Source organism: Leishmania panamensis, assembly GCF_000755165.1.
Source record: "Leishmania panamensis strain MHOM/PA/94/PSC-1 chromosome 11 sequence".
In the NCBI taxonomy this organism is placed as follows: domain Eukaryota; phylum Euglenozoa; class Kinetoplastea; order Trypanosomatida; family Trypanosomatidae; genus Leishmania; species Leishmania panamensis.
The window spans coordinates 313,890-333,708 of NC_025856.1; the positions used below are offsets into that span (position 1 = coordinate 313,890).

A 19,819-nucleotide genomic window follows, 5' to 3' on the forward strand; every position below is an offset into this window, starting at 1 on the left:
ATGTGGCCAAGACTCGTGTGTGGCCCGCTCGTTTTACTTTTTCTTTTGTGGATTCGCTCTTGCGCTCTCGCTCTCCCCCCTCGTTTCTCACTGGCTACGCTCACAAAGCGTTTGTGCCCGCGTGCTTGCTTTGGTCCTCTTCGCATCTCTCCCCGGACTTCTGACGAGGTGACGGTGGATGGGGTAGGTGAAAGGGGCGGAGGAGGGTGAGCGACGAGGGTGTCGTGAGCGGGAGAAAAAGAGCGTGAAAAGCAACTCACTTCCTTGACGAGCAAAAAGAAAAACAAAGAAAAAGCGGCACCGCTCAGCTCAACCGGTTTGTAGGCACGCGCATAGCATACGCAGGCGTGACGGTGATGGCGGCGCCACCGCTTGCCAAGCCACCCACGCGAGCAAGAAGACGCATACGCTATACCGGCTGCAAGGCTAAGCAGCAGCCTATTTGCATGTATTTTGGGTCTCTGCATAAGCATCCTCTCGCTGAACCATTCGTATGCGCTTCCCCATACAAGAGGGACTCATAGCAAGAGACGAGGCAGCGGGTTTCCGCGCACAAACTCAACTTTCTTCGCCGCTTTCTTTTCGCATCACTCTTCTTTTTCCCGTACTGGCTTCGAGCTTATAACGACAACAATACGCGGGCAATGCTCATCACCACCGCTTCACCGCTGCTCACCTGCATATCCCTCAACAGTGTGCCTACACAACTACCTCTGCTCAGCCCCGAGTTTCTTCTTCGCTCAGCTCTATCTTCCACCGCCTGCAGCCATGGCGACCATTGGTATGTTCAACGAGGAGGGCGAGAACGTGGACCTCTACATCCCACGCAAGTGCCACGCGACGAACACGCTGATTGAGGCGCACGACCATGCCGCCGTGCAGATCTCGATCGCGAACGTTGGCTCGAACGGCGTGATCGACGGCACGACGACGACGCTGTGCATTGCTGGCTACCTGCGCTCGCAGGGCGAGTCGGACCACGCGATCAACCACATCGCGATCGACCGCAGAATTGTGCGCATCAAGACCGGCAAGCCGAAGCGCGCGTCTAAGTCGAAGTCGAAGAAGCCCGCCGCGAGGGGCGCCGCCGCTGGTGGTGCTGCTGCGCAGAAGGGGGCTCGCCCGTCTGCCCAGAAGGGGGCTCGCCCGCCTGCCCAGAAGGGAGCCCGCCCGTCTGCACAGAAGGGGGCTCGCCCGCCTGCCCAGAAGGGAGCCCGCCCGTCTGCACAGAAGGGGGCTCGCCCGCCTGCGCAGAAGGGAGCTGCCCCGACCCGCAAGAGCCGCGCTTAGAGGAAGAGCGGGAGAGCTCAAATGAAAAGAAAAAAGGGTGAAAGCGAGAAGACCCACAGCAGTAAAAGAGAAGGGCGTGTTTTTGTAGCTCTACTGTGAGTGTGTGTGTGTGTGTGTGCTCCGGTTTGCACCTGCAGCCTCCCTCCCTCCCTGCCTGCCTGCCTGCCTGCCTGTCTGTGTGTGTGTGTGTGTGTGTGTGTGTCCGCTTCTCAGCTTAAGCCTCACTTTTTTTTTTTTCTGTTTGCTCTTGTCTCTCCCTCCCTCACTTCGCATTTCTTTTCCCCCTCCGTTGTGCTGCTGTTCGGTGTCTGTCATTTCTCTTTTCTCTTGAATGTCTTGTGCGCGGCTCCTTTTTCTTTCGTTCCTCGTCGCGTCAACGTCAGGAGGGAGAGGAGCAGAGGCAGTCGTTGGAAGCTGCCTGGTCAGCTGCTGCACCCACGCACCTCTCGACTCACTCGGTCGTCTACATCCTTACTCACGTCCCCACCCCCGCACACCCTCCCTAAGTTCCGCTCAGCGCAGCTGAGGGGCTAACCCAACTACTAACACACATACACCCACACACAGAACTGTAGACGAGGCATTCATTGGAGTTATTGGCCGTCTCACTCTCCGTGCAGGTGTGTGTGCGCGCGCTTGTGTGTGTGTGTGTGGGAGAGAGAGAGAGGTGTCTGCTCGATACGAGACGGGCACAGGGGACGGGGGCATGCACGAGGTTCTCGAGGTTGTGGTAGTGATGGCTAAGAGGAGACGAGGAGGCGCAGCACCCTCGGTGATTCCCCCGCATCTCTTTGCCACGTTTACATCACCTCTCTCCTTCCGCATTTTTTTTGTTCATGTTTGCTATCGTGTGCCGCGCACCGCCGCATCAATGCCGCCTGCTGCTTCGACCCCACCATCGTTGTTGTCCGATCTTGGCTTTAGGGGGAGTGTCTGCAGTGGTACGCTGGCAACGCCGGTGCCGGTGGCGGTGGCGCATGTAGGCGGAGGGGAGGGAAGGTGCGAGTCACAGGCAATGACAAGGTAGTTCTGGTGTACTTTATAGTCGGCTTCGTCTGGAGCGCTTCTGCATCCTCTCCAGCTCGCACGAAGAAAAAAGGGGACTTGCGGAGCTGAGAAAAATAGGGAGGGAGGAAGAGGGGACGGAGAAGGTAACAGTGAGTGGGGGATTGTGCATAGGGCATAAATGCTATCATGCATGCTCGTACAAACGGGTAGCAGGCAGCACCTCCTAGCTGCAGTTCTTTGCCCCTGTTTCGTTGGTGATTCCTCCCCCGAAGTTCCCCCGCAGTTTCTTTTTTTTTTCGTGTGATGCTTTTCTGCGAAGTTTGGAGTTGCCTCACAGCGGCAAACCAGCGGAGAGTCGGCTGGGCCTTCTCTTTTGCGCTCTTCCAGATGTGTACTTCTTGTGCTGCGCCGCCGCGTGTTCGCGCGCTTTTTTTTTTTCTCCCGCTCCCCGCCCCACTCCGTCCCCCCTCTCGGTGCGCACGTGCGTTTCTTTCCCCTGCCTCTTCGTGCCGCTTCTTATGGGCTACAGGATACAGAGGGGAGGGGGCGAAGCAGTGGCTCAGAGTAGGAGGCTGCCATTACCCATGAGGTGGACGGAACGCCTCACTGCTGAGATATTGGGGGGAGGGGTGAATGAGGTGCCATGTGGTGTTGCTGGGGTCATTCGGCAAGTGGGAGGGGGAGGGATCAAAACAAAAAGAAAGAAATAGCAGCACCAGTGACGAGACGGCATCAGTGATGGAAAGGTCTATGGACACACGTGATTGGGTCAGAAGGGGAGCGCCTCGGCCAGATAGGGGGTAAGCGCATACACGCATATACACACCGGCCAATGTATGCATGCAGCTCTTGCTCATGTCGTACTGTCTTTTCCTTTGATCTTTCTAATTTTTGTTTCTTGCACAATTATTGAGAGCTTGGACGAGGAGAGAGAGGGGGCGCGCGCGTAGGGGCGGGGCGAAGGAGGAGGAGTGTTTGGCACATCATAGCACTAGGAGCTTGGCTCCCCTCTTCTTGCTGTGCCGCTTCTTCCCTCCTTTCCTCTCTCTCAATCACTAACGCATCATTTCAGCACAACAACAAAAAGAAACGAACAAGACAGCAACAGCAGCAGCAGCAGTGCGCGCGCATCCACACACAAAAATACGTTATATAGTGGTTGATGTGAGCATCTGGCGCTATGCCGCGGATAGCAATGGAGGGCTCTACGTGACGGTATCTCAGAGAGAGGGCAGGTGGGGATGTGCGGGAAGGGGGATGTAAGATGCCCACAAGATGCATGCGATTGCCCGTTTAGTTGTTTAGGGACCTCAATGTACTTTGCCCCCCCCCCCTCTTTCTCAGAGCTTGCGATCTCGAAGGCATATCTGTACCCTCGCACTGCTGCTGGATCATCGCACCAACCTGCCAGCTGAGTTACTTCCATGCCGCCCTGCTTTGTCTTCATGACGACACCTACATGGACTCCTTGAACCTTCACTCATTGCTATGCTTGCTGCGCTCTCTCTTTCACCGCCTTTTCACCCTCTTACATCGTTGACCTGAGTGCGGTCTCACTTAACAAGCAAGTCTCAGTGCGGGGTATGCCCTGCACTAGCCTGCTGAGACGCACACACGTACACCGAACGCATTTTTCAGCTGTGCACAGGCGCGCGGTAGGCTAGAAAGTCGTCGTCATGTCCGGTGTCAATGCATGGGGGCGCATGCACACCCCAGCAAAGCAGTCGCAGCTCACGCTTGACATGTTTGAGGAGTGGAAGGCAAAGCAGAACGAAGATATCTCTCAGCGCGGTGCCGACCGCGATCCGGCAGTGGAGGAGGAGCACAACCGCCACATGCTGCGGCAGAACCTGAACGCCTACGTGTGCTACAAGGAGCTAGACAAGTACACGACATGCCTCGAAGACAAGAAGTTGATCCGTCGTCGCAGCGGCGAAGACAACGCAAGAGGCGGCGGCACCGGTGTCTCCAGCATCGCCTCATCCGTTGAGATCAACACACAGAACAAGGCGAACGAGAAACTGTGTCGGGCGACGCACAATGCGTACGTCTCATGCATGAGCTCACAGAGCAACCAACAGCTTGTGCTGGAGTCGGCAAGCCTTGAGCCGCACTGCACAGAGCGCCGCGCCACATTGTTCCACTGCCTACACGAGAACCAGGTCTCAGAGGCGCAGACGAGCACGCCACAGTGCACGGACGCCTACCGGAGGCTTCTCCGTTGTGGGCTGAACCACCTGTGGAACCACTACTGGCGCGAGTTGACCAAATTTAGCGACACAGACGAGTTTCACCTCTACGAGCTCTCACGCGACGACAACAAGAAGCAGGCATATCTGCGCGCCATCACCACTTCAGAGGCGGAGCAGCAGTCGCATCTGAGGGAGGCGCGGGATATCGCTCTCGGGTACTACCTGGACCCTAAGGACGCGCAGAGGAGCGATTTGTGAGGATACTGGAGAGATACTGAGCCAAGAGAAATAAGGAGCATGCGCTTCTGTGTGTACACACTTTCTTCTGCACGTGTCTGTGCATTACTGCTCTGTATGCATCCCTTCTCTCTTCTTGCTCCTTTTTGTGGCTTTGCTAGCCACCGCTAAGGTTGTGAGGCAGCTCTTGGCAAGGAGAGTCTCCTTTGCCGGCATGTGCGTGTGCACGGCGAGGCGAATGACATTGCCATGCCATGTTGAACGGAACACTATGGCTGGCTCAACAGCTGTGCGGGTGGTGTGGGGGCTGCCCGACGCTGTCTTCTCTGGAAGGAGGTAAAACAAGAACGCGAAAAGAGGCTTACTCCTTGCTGAGGAGTAGGAGGGGGAGGGGGAGGAGGGAGAGCGGAGGGGACTTTCGATGAGAGCCTCACAGGAATGCAAGTATTCCTGTACTTCAGAGAAAGCACGTGTGTGAGAGCGAGAGAGAGAGAGAGTTGTGTGTGCAAGCAACTCGCACGAGAGACGCACTCTTTTCCTTTACAAAGGCTACGCCGCGAAGCGCCGCATCGAGGCAATCGTGCATCTCACCCACGCTTGCAACTGTACGCCAGGACATCGAGGGTGGACTAAAGGGGAACTAAAGAGCATAAGTAACGAGGCGAAACAGGCAGCGGGGGGAGGGGAAGGTACGGTTGTGCACGTATGTTTCACCGTGCTTCGAGTGATCCACGCTTGAGGGTGTTCAACCACTCAGTGACAGTGCATCTTTGCCCTCGCACGTTCTCGCTCGCGGCGCATTTTACCACGCCGATGCCCATCAGCACCCGTGCGGGATCCTTTTTGTTTTTCCCTTCCCTCCCGGCCCGCGCGCCGACCCGCCGGCACCCCGACCGACCCAACACGCATAGACGGAAAAGAAAAAAGGAACACGACATACCTTGTGCCAATGCCATCAATTGGGTTGCGGCAAAAGAGAACACCAAACGACAAACACCCTTGCGCGCCGACTAACGCACCCCCTCCCCCTCCTCCACTCGCTTTCACACGCCCGCAGACCCCCCCTTTTCCTCACTCATTCGATTTCGCTTCGTTACTGACCAGAGCGCCGTACATTTGCTGACGGTGGGGACGAAGGGGGGAAGTCGTGGAGAGCGGATAAAGAACTGGAATGCCCTTGAAGAGCCGCATCAGTGGAATCTGTAGCTGCGTCTGCTCATCATTAGATTTCTTTCTCTTTCGCTACTTCTATCCTCACCGAGAGTCGCAAGGCTCACTTTCCTGCTTACATGGCTCTCTCTTGGACGACTCCCGCGTTCGCCTCGAGTTGGAGGCGGAGCAGGTAACGACCGCTTTGCGAGTAGAACTACAAAACAAGACGTCGAGCGCAAATGGCGGACTATCCGGAGGTGCTCCCCGGACATTCGTGTGCTTGTGTGGCCCAGCTGTCCCCCCCTCCCCTAACGGTGGCTGGGTGAGAGACCCCCAACGCTCTCTTCTCTCACCCTCGTGTGTGTGTGTGTATGTGTGTGTGTGTGGGGGGGGGGCATATGCGTATATGCTGATGCTCTCTAGCCCCTTTTCAGCTTTCCTTCCTCCCCCATTCTTCACTTTCGCTGAGAAGCTTGACAACAAACTCCCGAGATTTGCATCATCTTTCACCTCTGGTCGCTCCATTCTCTCAACTGCTTTAGCCATGTCTGACCCAAAGACGGTGCGAACATTTCTTCTTTGGAACGGCGAGTGGCCGTACGTGAAGCGTGGCGTGTCGGAGGTGCGCGCCGTTGCGGCTGGTGTCATCGCTGCTGCCAATGCTCTCGTGGACGTCCCGGCCTTCTTGGCACGGGCGCGCAAGTACACGGTGGCGGCTGACGACTTCATCACGGTGCAGTCGGCGAAGGCGAGCTCTACATTAGAATTGCATCAGTGGGTAGTACCGGCGTCCGGGATCGCGCTGGCGAGCGTCTACGTTGTCGTGCGAAGCGCTCCGTGGGGCGGCGTGAAGATGCTACGCAACGGCCTCTTTACAGCGGCAGCGCTGACGGTGTTTATGTATCCGCGTGAAATTGTGCATCGCATGGACAGCGCAATGCCGTTCCAGGCCCCGGCATCGAGCTGGGAGCCGAAGAGCGAACGCTAACACAAAAGCTCGCCACTGGTGTGTCTATGCACCCCCCCTCTGTGTGTTTCCACTGGTACAGGGGTGTGTTACGCGGAAGTTGGTGTTGGTCACACGTTTAGGGATTGTGCACAGGGTCCGAAAAAAGAGGCGAGAGAAGAGGGGAGAGAACAACTTCCACACATGCTCGTGATGTTTTAGAAGGAATGACCATAGCACAGCGCCTGCGTGCAGCTGAGGCAGAGTGTGCGTTTGCGCGTGTATGCGCAGAGGAGGCACTCGCTTCTCTCACCATCTCGCAGCTGGAGGAGGCGAGAGAAGCGAGTGTGCTCCCTTCCGCATCCTCGTGGTGGCTGTCTCCATTAATGAGCTGCTGGGCGCGCATACACCGGAGGGGAACGGGTGCGGCCTCTCAACTCTCCTCACGGCTCAAACCAGCATGCCTCCCTCCCTACTCTCCCTTTCTCCCTCTCCGTGCGCCTCCTCTCAATTTCGCAAAGATTGACGTTGATGGTCACCACTGGGTGTATGTGTGTGTGTGCGTGTGTGTGACACAGGTTCCATTCCCCATAGACGTTAACACCCGCCCTACACCACCGCCTGACACAGGCGATCGGTTGCCTCCCACCCTCACACAGCTCTGTTTTCACTGTTGCCCACCGCGACTCACTGACGTTTTTCCTCTCATTCCTGTGCACGCCCACACGCTTAACGGAGGCGCTTCTGATTTGACCCACATCCTGTCTCATGAACTCCCCGGTGTCGTTGCGGGACGCCGCGATGCGCAAGGCCCGCGCCCAGGTGGGGAAGCGACGCATCTTTCTCAAGTCCTTCTTCGCCGACTTTGACCATCTACACTGCGGCCGTATCACAGCCGCGCAGTTTGCTCGCGTCTTGACGAACAACGATGTGCACCTCTCTCCAGAGGAGATGCATGCGCTCTCGCACAGCTTTGCGCCTGCCATTGCGGCTGGGACTTCGGCGGCGGTGGCTGACGCTGCCGCGGATGCCTCGGGCAGCGACAACACAGAGGTGCTCTACGAGGACTTCCTCGCCGCTCTCGAGGTTGGACCAGGCAGCAGGGCTTCTGTTTGCCGCTCGGCTCCAAGTATCGCCCTTACACCAGCTGAGGAGGCCCGCTTGCAGCCGTTCAGAAGGATGCTGCAGCACGCCATTCAAACACATGGCATCTCGCTGACGGCCCCGCTCCGCGACTTGGACCCTCTTCGAACTGGCCGCGTCACTGTCGCGCAGTTCCGTCGCTGCCTGCCTTTCTCCGCTTCCCTTACAGAGGAGGCGATGGACTTGTTCGCGAAGGAGTACAGCGACGATCACGGGGGCGTCTACTATATGGCGTGGTGCCGCGCCATGGACCCGTCGCTCAACGAGCGAACGAACGAGGAGGACGCGCTCGGCGCAGCGAACTCCGCGCGACTGCGCGCTATGGACAAGGAACAGTTGAACCAGTGGAAGACCGGCACCGTCTCGTCGCTCGTGTGCCCCGACTCTTTCACCAACACGCGGCTCTCCGCCGATGAGTTGATTGCCGTGTTTCGCCAGCAATGCGCTCTCTACCGACTGCGCTACGAAGACGGCTTTGCTGACTACGACAAGATGAAGACCGGCAAAGTCACAGTGGCGCAGTTCGAGTCAGTGCTGGGTCGCATGCCCCTCGTGCACTTTGCACTGCGGCCGGAGAACATCGACACCCTCGCCCGCGCGTATATCAGCAGCGGGAACCCCAGCGCCAGCGCCAACGGTGTGGTCGCGAACGCGCCGAGCGGACCGGTGGTGGAGTATCGGGCGTTCCTCCGCGACATTAACCCCTCACAGGCATTGCAGCAGACGGCGGATGGTCGCACCGCTGCGACTAACTTCTTTGCTTCTACCCACGCCGCTGACACCTACTTGACGAGCTCTGATGATCAACAGAAAGCCGAGACGCTTCTCTCGCAGCTGCGCGCGCTCGTGCAGTCCAACCGGATTTGCCTGAGCCCTGTTCTCCGTGACTTTGACCGGGTGCGGAAAGGCATCTACGAGCATCGCACCTGCACCCGCACCCGCTTTGCGCGAGGCCTTGCGACTCAGAACATCATGCTACCGCCTGAGCAGCTGCAGCTGCTGATCCGAAAGTACACCGTGCCGAACCCCGACGGGTCACCGAGCAGCGAGGTGAACTACTACCTGTTCGTCCAGGACGTCGATCCATCGCAGGCGAACGGCGGCAACGGCACCAGGAGTGCCCGCGTGCCTAACACTACTTGCCTAGGTGTACCCTCTTTTACCAGTGCCGCATCCACTGCAGTCGCCTCGGAAACTTTGCCCACGAAAGAGAGCGTACTGGCGCGCGTGGCGCTGCAGGTTGTGGCGCGCCGCCTGCACGTGGCTGCCTTCTTTTCTGATTTCGATCCCCTTCACAGCGGCGTCATGCCGAAGGGTCGTCTAGGCATCGCACTGGGGCAGGCTGGTTTTCAGCTGCTGCCGGAGGAGCTGGCGGTGCTGCAGAGCGCCTTTGCGTCGACGCGCATCCGCGACAGCGTGGATACACAGAAGCTGGTGACTGCGGTCGAGGCAGCCGTCGCGGCACTGCGTGCCAGCCGCGTTGCGGAGACGACTGGGGGTGGAGGCGGCGGAGGCACCGCCCGGGGCGCAGAGTGCGTGACGCAAGTGGAAGCTCTGCTGAGTCGCGTGCGTCACAACGTCCGCGTGCACAATGCGCTACTGCTGCCCTTCTTCGCAGACTTTGATCACCATCACCGCGGCGTCATCACACCAACTCAGTTTGCTCAAGCATGTGTGCGGCATCACTTGCCCTTGACCCAGCCGGAGCTCTCGACACTTGCGTCATGGTACAGCGCCGGCGACGCGGTGACGCCTGGCACTGATGGTGTGCGCTACCTCGCCTTCGTGCGAGACGTCGGCTGCGAGGAGGAGTCGGCGCAGTATGCGTTGGCGCAGACGGCCAGCGCCTCCAGCGGTGCAGTGAACACGGGCTTGTCGGCGTCTGCCCGCGCAGCTATCGAGGCGGCGGCTGATGTGGATGAGGTACTTACCCGCATCTGCGTTTTTCTGCAGGAACGGCGGCCGTCACTGACCGAGTTCTTCCCTGATGGTGATGAGCTTCGACACCACCACGTAACTCCCTCACGGTTCCGCCACTGCATAACGATGCTGGGTCTTACCGACATGACGGAGGCGCAGCTCAGCGCTCTGGAGGGCGCCTTTGCGTCAGCCAAGTCCCCGGGCGACATCGACTACCCAGCCTTTGCTTACACCGTACGGGCCATGCTGGCCGACGGCGCAGGTGCGGCCGCCGTGTCGCAGCGACGGCTGCAGGGGCCTGCATCTTCTGGCCGCCGCCTCATCACTTCGACGGGAGACTCCGTTGCTACACACACAACCGCCGCGCAGGGCTTTGCGGCTGCCACACTCGAGCACATTAAGCGCACCCTCAAGGCACGCCACACGGCCACCATTATTTCTTTCCGAGAATACGACCGAGCTCGCAAGGGCTACGTTACCGAGGGCCAGTTTTTCGCCTGTTTGCAGGCGCTCGGCGTGCTGCTGAAACCGAGCGAGGCGGCGGCGCTGCTGCAGCTTTACGCGGTTGGCAATGGGCAGGTGCACTACCTCGCCTTTGCACACGAGGTGGACGATGAGTCGCTCATCGCCGTGAGCTAGCGCACCGCCAGGCACCGCGAGGTGTGCGTGTATCGTCTACACCGTCCACGCAGGCACACACTGAAATCCACTAACGAAGAAGAAATCTCCCCTTCTGGAGCCCGAGCTGAGAAGGTTCTCAGGATGAGGAATAGGGATGAGGGAAAAGAAGCGGGCTCTTCTCTAGAGCGATGCCAATGTACACGATGTTTCGGTGACGGACAAGGAGGCAGAGTCCCCTAAAACAGGGTAGAAAAGCCGGAAAGAACGAGGGAGAAGGAGAGGGCCACGTTGGCGGATGCAGGCGAGCGCGCGGCCCTCAGCTGCTGTTTGGGCTACAGAGGAGTGTGCGCTGCCTGCACAGCACCGGAAGAGGGGAGGGGGTAGTCGTGTGCCGCTCTCCTTCTCTTTTCCCCTTCTTGGCTCCTTGTGTCTCTGTGTGAAACGATTGATGTTGTCGTCGAGGCCAAACGTTATTTCTTACTATTTCTCCATTACCCGCAGGTGTTTTCTTTTCGCACCATTTTTTTCTCGTTAACCTCATTTGTTCTTGGGCTCGTTTTGCGATTGCCTTAGTGGTTGCTGTTGCTACCTGCTGAACTGATGGGCGGACGAAAGGGAGTGTGAGAGGACCTCCACCCCACGTTTACTTCCTTGCCTTGCCTTTTCACACGATGGCATGAGAGGTGGTGGTTTGCAGGGAGGGGCAGTGCTGCATGAGTGTCTCTCTCTCTCTTTCCCACCTCTCTGTGTGTCTGCAAGAGAGAGAGAGAAAATAAAGAGGTATGTATCTACGTAGAGCGGCGCTCTCGCCCCCCCCCCCTCCTTCTCCTTCTGTGCACCTCACTCCCGTGTGTCTCCCTCGTCCTTCTGTTTTTTTTTTGTTTTTCTTATTTTCTCTCTGTCTGTCCGCTAATCATGTGCGCATCAGCCTCGTCCTCTCCTTTTTAATGAACCGCTTAGAGGTGTTGGTGCAGAGATGTATGTATATGTATATGCATATGTGTTTGGGTCTCTCTTTCTGTCTCCCTCCCTGTGTCTCGCTGCCTCTCTACGGACGTTGAGCTGAGATGAAAGCTGAACAATGACGACGAGGCAATACAAACCACACAGTGATGAGAGGCCTGGTGAGTAGGGTGGGAAAGGGCGCAGGCCTAACTGTGGGACGTGCCTTTTTTACTCGCATCACCGTGCTCCCCCCTCCCCCTCCGAAAAAAATAGAGTCGCGCACGGCTGCACACTTGTCGAGGGACAACGAAAGTGCCTTCCTCCTTTTCCCCAGGTGCTCCTCTTTCCCCACCCTGTCTCCTTACATACGTCACTCGCGCAAGGGAGATGCGTCGCTGCCGCTATATGTCTATGTTCTCTGACCCTCCGATCGCTAGCGTGTGGGTGTGGTGTACATGTCTCTCTCTCTCTCTCTTCGGCAAAGTAGTTCCCCTTATCTCGACTTTCCTCATCTCCCGCGCCTCCATCTTTACCACCTCGTCCTCTTTTCCTCTCAACACGCACATACCCACACGTATACGTGAGTTTTCTGTCTCTCTCTCTTTCTTTCCTCTCGTTCAGTTGACAAGCGGTTTTCTTTCAGCATTTTGTCTTTTGTGTCTCTCGGCCTTCCTCGTTCTCTCCCTGTGCTCCCCCCTCGATAAGCCATTCCGCCCTCTGTGCTCACTTGGCCTTTCATGTGGTTCGCCGTGTTGTGCGTTGCCCCCCTAAACCTTTAAGCAAACCCACACACACGTACGAATACGCAAACAAAGAAACGCAGTTAAGACATACTCACGCTGCATAGTTGCCAGTCCTTGTTATCTCACCCTCTTTCCTCCTTCCCTTCCTCCCTTCCCCCCTCTGTCTGTCTGTCTCTCTCTCTCTCTCTCCTACTCGTTGTTGTTGTTCTCTGGTTGGTAACGCAGGTCTGTTTTTTCTGTCTTGCTGCCTGTTTCTCCCGTGTGTGTGTGAAGCTCGTCTGTTTTTTTTTTTGGGGAGGGGGTTTTCCTTCCTCGTTCTTAAACCGCTATCACAGCTGGACCAGCACACGCACCTGATAAGGCAAACAAACGCACCACAGCAAAGCAACGGACAGAGGAAGAACGCAAAACAAGCCCCAATCCTCGTGGCCACCGTCTTCCGTCGACTTTTCTTCTCTTCCGCCGTTGATTGTATGCAAAGTGCGCCCCCCCTGTTTAGCCTCGGTTCGTCGTGTGGTTTCTCTCCCCAACCGTTCCAGCCACACCCCCTCGACTTCACACCTCCTCCCACCAAAAACAAAGAGAAAAATATGCCGCCGAAGACCGCTGTATCGGTGGTGCGTAACGGAGCGCTGAAGCCGCACCCGAAGAACGGTGAGCGCCACGCTCCAGTCAAGGAGGAGGCGTCGGTGGGCAATGGACCGCAGGTGAAGTCGCAGATCGCGAACTCGGCCCCAGCGCCGGCTGGCAAGTCGTTCCTCGATGCCCTGCGTTCTGGCAAGAAGCCGGCTGCCCCAGCTGCAGCTGCCCGTGTGTCAGTGCCGGCCGCCGCCCCGGCTGAGGAGCCTCAGGCTGCTGCTGCTCCAACTTCTCCGGTCGCTGCCGCGGCCCCTGTCAAGCAGTCTTCGGCGCCTGAGCCGGCCAAGGAGGAGCGCACTGCCACTCCAGAACCGATGGCGGCGTCAGTGGAGGAACCCTCCATGGAGGAGAGTGCCCCCGCACCTGTAGAGGGGGATACAGGGGTAGTTGCCGCCTCCGCAGCTGAGGAACCGGCGCCGATCATGCAGGTAGAGGACACAAACTTCAACTGGGCTGACGACGACATCCAATTTCAGATTCGCCAGCCGCAGTACGCGGCAGAATACCCGATGTCTGTGATGGAGAACCTGGCTCGCAATGTCGCCTTCAAAGTACCAGCGGACCAGAACACCATAACGTCCGCGATTGAAGCTCTTGCCCACGAGCGCCAAGCCTTTGAGCAGCTGAAGCGCAACCACGAGGATGCCATGAAGAACCGCGAGGTAGAGCTAAACGCACAGGAGGCGAGCCTGCAAGCCCGTGAGCGCCAGCTGCATGCCAACACAGAGACGCTGGCAGCCGAGCGCCAACAGCTGATCCTGCAGCAGTCACAGTTCCGTGCCCAGCAGCAGGCGCAGGCTCAGGCCCAGGCCCAGAGTCAGTCGCGCACCTCGCAGACGCAGTCCCCAGCAGCACAGGTGTCCCCAAGCTCCGCGCTGGCCGCACCGCCGGCACATGCACCGCCGTTGCAGCACCAGATGCCGCCACCGCATCAGCAGCCTCAGCCCCGTAGCGGCAACGTGTACATGGGCGGCAGCTACGGCGCACAGGAGTGGCAGCCAGACCAGCGGACATGGGGGAACGATGGCACAATGGGTGCCCCTGGATTCGACATGTATCAGGGTGCCTACCCCGGCTCTTATGCACAGCGCAACTACCACATGGCCGGCGGTCACCGCGGCCCGATGCGCAGCGGGAACCTGCAGCAGCAGCAGTTCGCCGGCAACCGCGTACCGCCGATGATGGCACCGCCGCAGCAGTACAGTCGCTCAATGGGCCCGCTCGGTCCCACTCGCCAGCAGCAGCAGATGGAGATGAACTTTGGCGGCCGCTCGCAGCAGAGCTACAACCCCACCCCCAACACCGGCTACCCGCAGCGAAGTTCTCAGTGGTAAATTTAGCCTCGACGCACAGAGGTGGGAGGAGAGGTGCACGTGATGAGGCCGCCATTAGTCACCTTGTGCGAGGGTGTGCGTGTGCCGTGATAGTCTCCCCCTCTCCCTTCTCCTCACCGCGACTGCATACCGACAGAGAGCGAGGCATGTGCCCTTTCTCTTTCTGCTCCTCCTCTCTCATGAACACAGAAAATGAAGGGATCAGTCGAGACATTTTCGTGCTGATGATTCCGTGATGGCTGCCCTCTCACTCATACGCGCACGTGCGAGCCTTTTCTTTTTTGTCCATATAAAGCATAAAAGTTGTTCAGCGTTTTCTTCGCCTTGTCTTCACAGCGCGATCTCCTTCCCACTGCGAGCGAGAAGTGGCCCCACTGGGAGTGGCGGAAGGGAGCGATCAAAATAATAAAAAGCACAGTTGCAGCTTGAATGCAGCAGCTGTGCTTTTGTGGAGAAGTGGCGCAGAACGCCGACGAGGACCACGAGCGTCGAACACCCTCCCCCTTTTTCTCCTCTCATCTTTGTATTCTTGCTCGCGAGTGTGGGCTGGTGAGTGTGCGTCTATGTGAGTTAGGTGCTAGAATACTTTAAAAACAAAAGGTGCACCTCCCCTATGTGGTGTAGAGGGCGAGCAGAAGGAACATCCTCATCTGCGCACCCCCCCTCCTAGTTGTGATGTGGGCTATCATCATGACGATGATGACAGCGACGTTGACGGATGTCTGTTGCGTGACGTGTGCGTGCCCTGTGAAAAGTAACTGAGAAAGGCGCTTCACGGCGAGAGAAAACCCTGCCCGAAACCAAACACAGCAACAAACAAAGTAACCAAAGCGAAGGAGAATGAAGGGGAAAAACAAACAAACAAACAGTCGAAGCAAATATTTGAAATGGATGGATTGCACGCGTGCTGCTTAACACGCACACGCACGCAGTGAGAGAGAGAGAGAGAGGAGTGCGGGGCATGAAGGCAAATGAAGAGTCAGAGAGGTGTGCGCATGTGTGTGCACTGTGCGAAGAAGATAAGCCGATTTTAGGGGCCTTTTGTTCCTTTTCTTTACCTTTGAATCATCACTGCTATGAGCAAGACGCCAAGCCCAAGTCCCCCCGGGGTGGAAAAAAAAAATCAGCGGAAGGCGAGAGTTACTCAGTGTACACCCTATTCAAGTTAGGAGTTTCGATCCATAGGCTCTATTGCTCTACCCCAGATCCTTCGCTCTCACCTCCTCCCCGACCACTGCCTGCAGTACGTTCATGAGTTTGTGTGCGTGGGTGTATCAGCACTCTTCTCCTACCCCCTCTCCCGCCCGGGCTCTGGAGTATGATTTGGATCTGCCAAAGCAGCCGAACAGAACGAGGGCAGCGGATCGGAGAGAGGTGGAACGAGATGCAGTGTGGAAAGAGCTGAGTCGGAGGGGGAGAGAGGGAAACGGTGCGTGGAGCATATGAGCAGGAAGACAGGGCAACGGAGAGAAGCCGCGGGAGTGAACAGATAAGCAGGCGGTGAGGCCTTTCTGTGAGCGAATTTATGCACGGCGGATGGGAGGAGGGTGATCAATGAACAAAGGGAACGACATTGTGTTGCGTCTCCACCCTCATGAGTACCACACCGTGACTGCATACGTGTGCCTCCTCTTCTTCTGCTTCCTCTGTCTCCTGGCGAGCGATCAGCGATCGAATAACGTGAGACGTGACTAACGGAATCGTGGCGGTCGACTTCATCCTCGCCCAGTGCGTGTGTGTCTCGGCGGATGACCGTGTACCATCGTGTGTGTTGTTGTGCTACTCGCTTATTCCTTTTATATATATATTTTTCTTTGTCCTTTCACGTTTTGTGTTCTCGTCGAGGACGTTGTGTCGGCGCGCCCTCTTCCCCACCCCCCTCCCCCTAAGCTCCAAAACGGGGCGTGGCGGGCACACCCGCACACACTGGGGGTGGGTGGGGGGAAAGGTTGTTTCTCAGCCAGAACGAGATAGCCAAAGGAGGTGCAGACTTGTGCATGTTGTGTAGGAGATATAGAGGGAGCGTGTGCTCCCTCCCCCACCACCACCACCACACGCGCACAACCCATCAAGTTGAGGAAGTAGAGAGAGAGCCGATGGAGTTGACAATAGTCAGGGATTACCGGGCTGCTCAGCGATCTCCCCTCTCCACCAAACACAAAACCTGAAGAGCAGCAAGAAGAAAAAACTTTCTTTTCCTCTCTCTCTCTATCGCCCACACTCCCTTCTCTTCGTGGAGTCACCGCTGGGGCCGTTCGTTCTTCATCCTCTTTAACGCCTCCGCTTCCCTCTCTCTTTTTAGCACTCCTCTTCACTCTCGCAGCCTAAGGCGGATGACAGTAATGTGTAGTGATATACGCCCCCCTCCCCCCCCCCACACACACATCCAGAGTGTTGTTTGTGGATAGTGACCGCTTCAGCTCACGTCATGTCACCTCTACTAACTTTCTTAGCGTTCGTAGCGCTTTGCTTCCCCCTGCCTCGTCTACTTTCTTTCTTTTGGCTCTTTCCACCTCTCTTCTTTTCACTGTTCCCCCCCTTCGCCTTACCATTTGATCTGCATGCGCCTTCTGCGAATCGCTCTCGCTCTCCCTCTCTCTCTCTCTCAGTGCAGGCCTGCGTTGCGCCCATCTTTGAAGAGTTCTCTTTTGCTTTTTTTTTTTGCCTTTGCCTCTTACGTTTGTGGTCGGTCATGTGGGCGCTCACACGTCCCTTTTTGTGGCTTTTTTGATCGCTGTTTTATTGATTGATTTATTTCTTCTCCCCTTCCCCCCTCTTTTTCACCTTTTCTGTTCACTTGGCTCGTTTTTTTTTCGTGTTGCTCTTTTTCCCACGGTGCGTGTCGGTGCGTGTGTGTCTCTCTCCTAATGGTTTAAGTAAACGGGCGAAGAAACGAGCACAAAATACACACCCGCCCACACACACAAGTAGCTCCCACAGCCGCGCTCTATCTCAGCGTCAGGAGAGAAAAGAAAAAAGAAAACTTCGACTGAAACGCAAGTACGCGGACGCAGAAGAGAATTCGCCCCAGCGTATCTGTGTAGTTGTCGTTGCACTGGATCGCCTCGCTTTCCCTCTTCTCCGCACCTTCTCACTGTCTTTGCGGTGCTTTTACCAAGTGAGGAGAAACAGGGTGAAGGGTTGGAGAGAGGAGGGGGGATTCAGAGCCCACGGACCCATTGTGGCAGAGACAACTGTACACGTGGCATGAAGGATCCACAGCAGGGGAAGGGAAAAGGAGTGTGGCGGCTGATGTGTAGGTGTGGGGATGGAGTGAAGGGGAATTTGAATGGGTAGGTTAGATGAAGGCTGTGTGTGTGTGGGAGGGGGGTGAGGGAAGAGAGGTGGAGCAGTCCTAGAAGAGCTATGCGGGTGTATGTACGTGTATCCAGAGGCTCTCGCTCACAACAGAGATGAACGACTCGTGAGACTCTCCACGTTTCTCCATCGACGGCGTTCATCCTCGCTTTTCTTCCCTCCCCCTCTCTACGTGTTTCCAGTTTGTCGCTAGCAACCCCTGACCTCTGACGTCTTGGCGCCTACTCCCCTTTTACCTCCTTTTCTGCTACGCTCACGGGCACTACCTAATTCGGACCTTCACGGGAGAAGTTCCTAGCAGTGCCCATGCGCGCGCGCGAATACCTCGTAGCCAGTGTGCTGACCTCGCCACATATGACATGCCTGCATTGCCGATGTGAAGACATATCGAGGGATGCATTGAGTCATAGGCGCATCGTGAGGACATGTGGGGGGAGGCGTCTTCCTCACTTTCCTCTTCTCTCCTCTTTGTTCTCCGTTTTGCCCTTTCCACCCTCTCGTCGCACACACACTGTCTTCGCCCCCCTCTCTCTCTCTTTATTGTGATTTTCACTCGTTCTTTTCTCTGTGGCTACATTCATGTTTCCCTCTCCCTCACGCACACGCCCACCACCGCGATCCCCTGTCACCGCCGTGCCTACACACGCACACACGCAACAAACCTGCACCCCTGGAGGGGAGCAAACGCAACGAGAAAAGGGAAGGATAAGATCGAAGCCGTTATTCTAAAACGAAGACAAGAAGAGTCAACCTTAGTTTCGTTTGTTTCATTTATTTGTGCGTGCGCGTGTGTGTGTGTTCTCTTCGCCCTCTTCTCTGCAACATCGACGACGAAGAAAGGCGCACACGCGTGTCTCTGCGCCTTTGACTGTGTTCCTTCTCCGTGTCGGTGCCTGCGATCCTTGTCGTCGTTGTTGTTGTTCTGTTCATCTACTTCAGTTTTCCTCCCTCTTTGCCTTTCTCTGCCAAGAGGAACACGAAGGAAAAATAGATAAAATCTACTCCTCCGCAAGGAGCGCCCACAAGGAGGAACTGAACCGGAGATTCTTGTTCCATTTATTGGAGTGGGAAGGGGAGGGGGACAGGCTCGTAATCACTGCCACCCATCATCCACATCCCCCACGGACGTTCTCGCCTTCTCCGTCACACCCACACCCACTCGTTCTCTCACGCTCACTCTTAACCACACTCTGAGACACAACTCGCCTCACATCTCACCTTTCTTGTTTCTTGTCGCTTTACTTGTCTCCCCCTGATTCCTTTTCAGTTGTTGTTTTTTTCCTCTCTACGCCATCTTTCCCGCGCTGCGCTTGTACCCTCTGTGGCTGCTTTGTGCGTTGATTCTGTGGGTTTGCTTGTCTTCAATAGCCTCCCTTTTTTTCTCGAGAAGGTGTTGTCTAGCTACTTCTCTCTCTCTAGTTTGTTCTTGGTGTAGCTGTGCGTGCACCTCTGTGCTTAGCCATAGCGTTGTGCGTTCATCTCTTCCTCCACCCCCTCCCTCTCGCCTCTCGCCTCTTGCCCTTCTCCTCTCTCCCACAGCCTTGTTGTTGAATGGTTCACGACGGCATACACAAGGGCTCCCCCCAAACACAAAATCCGCGAAAAAAATCTAAATGAGAGACGGAAAGAACGAACGGACACCCACCCACCCACACACGAAGGAAAAGACAGCCCGCACTTCACTGTCTTTCACCCCCCTTCACTCCAACTCACCCACATAATACCCACAGAAGAAAGTGGGAGGGAAGCGACACATCTAAAGAGCGAGGCAACGCGGCCGAGCGCCAGAGAGGTAAACAAACAAGTAGAAAAAAGGAAGGCTTGCGGAGGCTTTCTGTGCAGACTCTTCACAGGTGCGTGCACAGAGACGCTACGCGTGCTCCAATACGCGGGCACAGGCGCTGGTACCTCTACTTCTTCTTGTGGCCGTGGCGCACTCTTGAGTCTCCCCTCCTTCCCTCCCTCCCTCTCTCTCTGCGTGTTTTCTCTGTAGTACTGCATTTGCGTCGTTGCCACGACACACACACCCTTTTTTCCTGTTTCGTGTCTGTTGCGCTGCTCTTCTTCTCTCTCCGCACAGCAGGCGTATTCGGTGGAGTCGTATTTTCCCTCCCCTCAGCTTGCTCGGTCGATTGTTCCTCCTCGAGGTCTCTCTCTCTCTCTGCCTGCCTGTCTGCCTGCGGTACCTTGTGCCGACGTCTTAACTAAGCAGCAGCGTCACACAATTGTGTTGCACAAGGGGTGCCAGGGAACGCAGGACCGGATTCGAGAAGCGACTGCAGCGGCCGCGGAGAGTGGCAAACAAGAGTTCGCATCACTACCAGCACCCCG

General features: G+C 56.7%; 5 protein-coding genes across 5 annotated transcripts; all 5 read left to right on the forward strand.

Annotated features, from left to right (window-relative positions):
* Nucleotides 1-768: 768 nt before the first annotated feature.
* Nucleotides 769-1,290, forward strand: LPMP_110790 (40S ribosomal protein S21, putative; the record flags this gene model as incomplete). The annotated part of the gene is made up of 1 exon (XM_010698625.1): nt 769-1,290. The coding sequence occupies one exon, from the start codon at nt 769-771 to the stop codon at nt 1,288-1,290; it is 522 nt and encodes a 173-aa protein (XP_010696927.1).
* Nucleotides 1,291-3,974: 2,684 nt separating this feature from the next.
* LPMP_110800 (hypothetical protein) lies at nt 3,975-4,748 on the forward strand (the record flags this gene model as incomplete). The annotated part of the gene is made up of 1 exon (XM_010698626.1): nt 3,975-4,748. One exon carries the CDS (start codon nt 3,975-3,977, stop codon nt 4,746-4,748), a length of 774 nt encoding a protein of 257 aa, XP_010696928.1.
* A 1,675-nt stretch (nt 4,749-6,423) lies between these two features.
* Nucleotides 6,424-6,867, forward strand: LPMP_110810 (hypothetical protein; the record flags this gene model as incomplete). The annotated part of the gene is made up of 1 exon (XM_010698627.1): nt 6,424-6,867. One exon carries the CDS (start codon nt 6,424-6,426, stop codon nt 6,865-6,867), a length of 444 nt encoding a protein of 147 aa, XP_010696929.1.
* A 726-nt stretch (nt 6,868-7,593) lies between these two features.
* Nucleotides 7,594-10,527, forward strand: LPMP_110820 (hypothetical protein; the record flags this gene model as incomplete). The annotated part of the gene is made up of 1 exon (XM_010698628.1): nt 7,594-10,527. One exon carries the CDS (start codon nt 7,594-7,596, stop codon nt 10,525-10,527), a length of 2,934 nt encoding a protein of 977 aa, XP_010696930.1.
* A 2,260-nt stretch (nt 10,528-12,787) lies between these two features.
* On the forward strand, nt 12,788-14,170 carry LPMP_110830 (hypothetical protein; the record flags this gene model as incomplete). Its single annotated transcript, XM_010698629.1, has 1 exon — nt 12,788-14,170. The coding sequence occupies one exon, from the start codon at nt 12,788-12,790 to the stop codon at nt 14,168-14,170; it is 1,383 nt and encodes a 460-aa protein (XP_010696931.1).
* Between the last annotated feature and the right edge of the window lie 5,649 nt (nt 14,171-19,819).